Source organism: Phocoena sinus, chromosome X (genome assembly GCF_008692025.1).
Source record: "Phocoena sinus isolate mPhoSin1 chromosome X, mPhoSin1.pri, whole genome shotgun sequence".
NCBI classification, from domain to species: domain Eukaryota; kingdom Metazoa; phylum Chordata; class Mammalia; order Artiodactyla; family Phocoenidae; genus Phocoena; species Phocoena sinus.
The window spans coordinates 111,857,181-111,859,572 of record NC_045784.1 but is presented as its reverse complement, the minus strand read 5'-3'; the positions used below and the strand labels follow the sequence as shown (position 1 = coordinate 111,859,572).

At 40.6% G+C, this 2,392-nt stretch overlaps 1 protein-coding gene across 1 annotated transcript; it reads right to left on the bottom strand.

Moving 5' to 3' along the window:
* Nucleotides 1-901: 901 nt before the first annotated feature.
* On the bottom strand, nt 902-1,843 carry LOC116747188 (olfactory receptor 1361-like). Its single transcript, XM_032618978.1, has one exon. The coding sequence runs from the start codon at nt 1,841-1,843 to the stop codon at nt 902-904; it is 942 nt and encodes a 313-aa protein (XP_032474869.1).
* Nucleotides 1,844-2,392: the final 549 nt, after the last annotated feature.

Sequence of the window (2,392 nt, the reverse complement as noted above, 5' to 3'; positions counted from 1 at the left end):
GAAAGGTGTAAGAATTATGAAATAATTCACAGAGAGTGTAAGACCTGAGATGGAGCCTTAAAAAGTGTCAAATGTCTGTAGGAAGAGAGAATGGAACAGATATTCCAAGGAGAGGGTGTAACATGTACAAAGACAAGAGTCATGCAAATCCATATACTGCCCAAAGAATGACAAAGTGTCCAGTGTACCTGGGATGTAGGGTGTTCAAAAGATGGTGAGCAGGTAGTGAATGATGATTCTTACTTCTGTAAATGTAGGTGAGTGCAGGTGGTAGAGGATCTTAGATGCTGAAGAACTTAAGCTTTGCTGGGGAGCCTCTGTAGGGCTCAGAGCAGGACAAATGACATGATAGTTTTTGCCTTAGTTTGTTTATCTTCTATGACTGCATCTTTTTTCTTGCCTAGTACATGAGAATGATACAGTATTCACCCCAAAATATTAGTGTGAATCAAGTCATTGTTTGGAAGTTGTGAATTTCAAAATGGTATTATCTGTAAGATATTTTGAACTATTGTCATCAATGTTTTCTTCCTTCCTTCCTCTTTTCCTCCCTTCCTTCCTATCAGTGATCTAGCATGTAGGGTTTGGTAGAGGGGGAAAGGAGGCACCAACCAAAAATTAGAGACCAATTAGTAAGTACTGACTACACAGCCATAAGCTTATTCAGGTAAAACTCTGTAAATTATGAAGGACTGTGGAGTAAAGGAGCATTTTTGTTTTGTTTCATTTTGGTATTATTTTTATGGAGAGATGAGTCTGATCTAGAGTCTTGGACCTGTATTTGGGGCAGGAAATGGATGGGGAAGAAACTACCATGGTGGCACAGTAGCCTGAGGCTTTGGATCCTCTGTGTGCTCATCTAAGTCTAAGAAGTTGGTACAGGTATTTCTTATGGCAGGGATCACCATCCCCAGAAATAGATTTCCCTGGTGAGTAGTCTCCTCAGTGCTCCTTTCATGTCCTTGTTCCTTAGACTATAGCGGAAGGACTTCATCATGGGAGTTACAACCGTATACATGATGGCAGCCACCTTATCCCTTTCTGCTGAGTAGGCAGAAGACGGAGGAAAGTAGACCCCAACAATGGATCCATAGAAGAGGGCCACAGCTAAGAAATGGGAGCCACAAGTGGAGAATGTTTTCCACTTCCCCTTGGCTGAAGGAATCCTAAGTACAGTGCAACCAATAAGGGAATAGGAGACAAAAATGAAGGTGAATGGGATGAAGATAACTGATCCCCCAATGACTAGGATTGTCAAATCATTGATCTGGGTGTCTAAACAAGCAAGCCTTAACATGGTTTCCAGGTCACAGAAGAAGTGTGGGATTTCCCTCTGATCACAGAAATTCAGGAGGCCCAGAAGACTGAGATGCAGTACTGAAACAAGATTAGAGACAACCCATGGAGTCACTACCAGCAGGACACAACCCTTGGGACTCAGTAATGCAGCATAGTGTAATGGGTGACAGATGGTAATGTTCAGGTCATATGCCATGGCTGCCAAGAAGAAATTGTCCAGGTCCACCAGCAACATAAAAAAGTACATTTGTGTAAGGCACCCTACAAAAGAGATGATTAGGCTCTGGCTTTGGATGTCTGCCAACATTTTTGGGATGGTAGTGGTTGTGAAGCAGATGTCAGTGAAGGATAGATTGCCAAGGAAGAAGTACATGGGGCTGTGGAGGTGAGCGTCATTGATAATAGCCAGGATGATAAGTAAGTTTTCCACTATGGTAACCAGATACATGCACAGAAACAGCATAAAGATGTGCTGCTGCTGTTCAGACACCACTGTGAGTCCCAGGAGGAAAAATTCGGAGATAGTTTGGTTTCCTTGGTGCATGATTTTGCTGTGTCTAAAACGGGAAAAATTCGACTTCACCGTAAAATGGTAACATGACACAAAATCCAGTCAGAGGACATTGTACCATATTATAGAAGTGAATCAAGCCTTGGAACCAGATAGTCTTTGTCTGATTTTCTGCTTACCAAAATACAAGCTCCACAAGGGCATTGATTTTATCTACTATGTTCAGTGCAATACACCAGTGTTAAAGACAGTGCCCAGCACATAGTAGGTGTTCATAAATATTGGTTGTATTTATACAAGAATGAGTGAATAAATTAAAAAAGAAATATTTTGAATTTACCACTCAGTATCTTCATGACTGTTATCTGTGCTTTTCTAAGATTATTTCATCAATTTTAAAATGTGGAGAATACCCACTTTATAGGATTTTTGTGAGGATTACAAGGACATATGTAAAATGCCCATATCTGTATTTTAGCTATTGCTGCACAAATAGTAGCTGATATCATTCACTAATTTGGAAAAATCACAAACTTTAAAGGCAAAAAGAAACCTTCAGAGAACATCTAGCTGAGCCTCTGT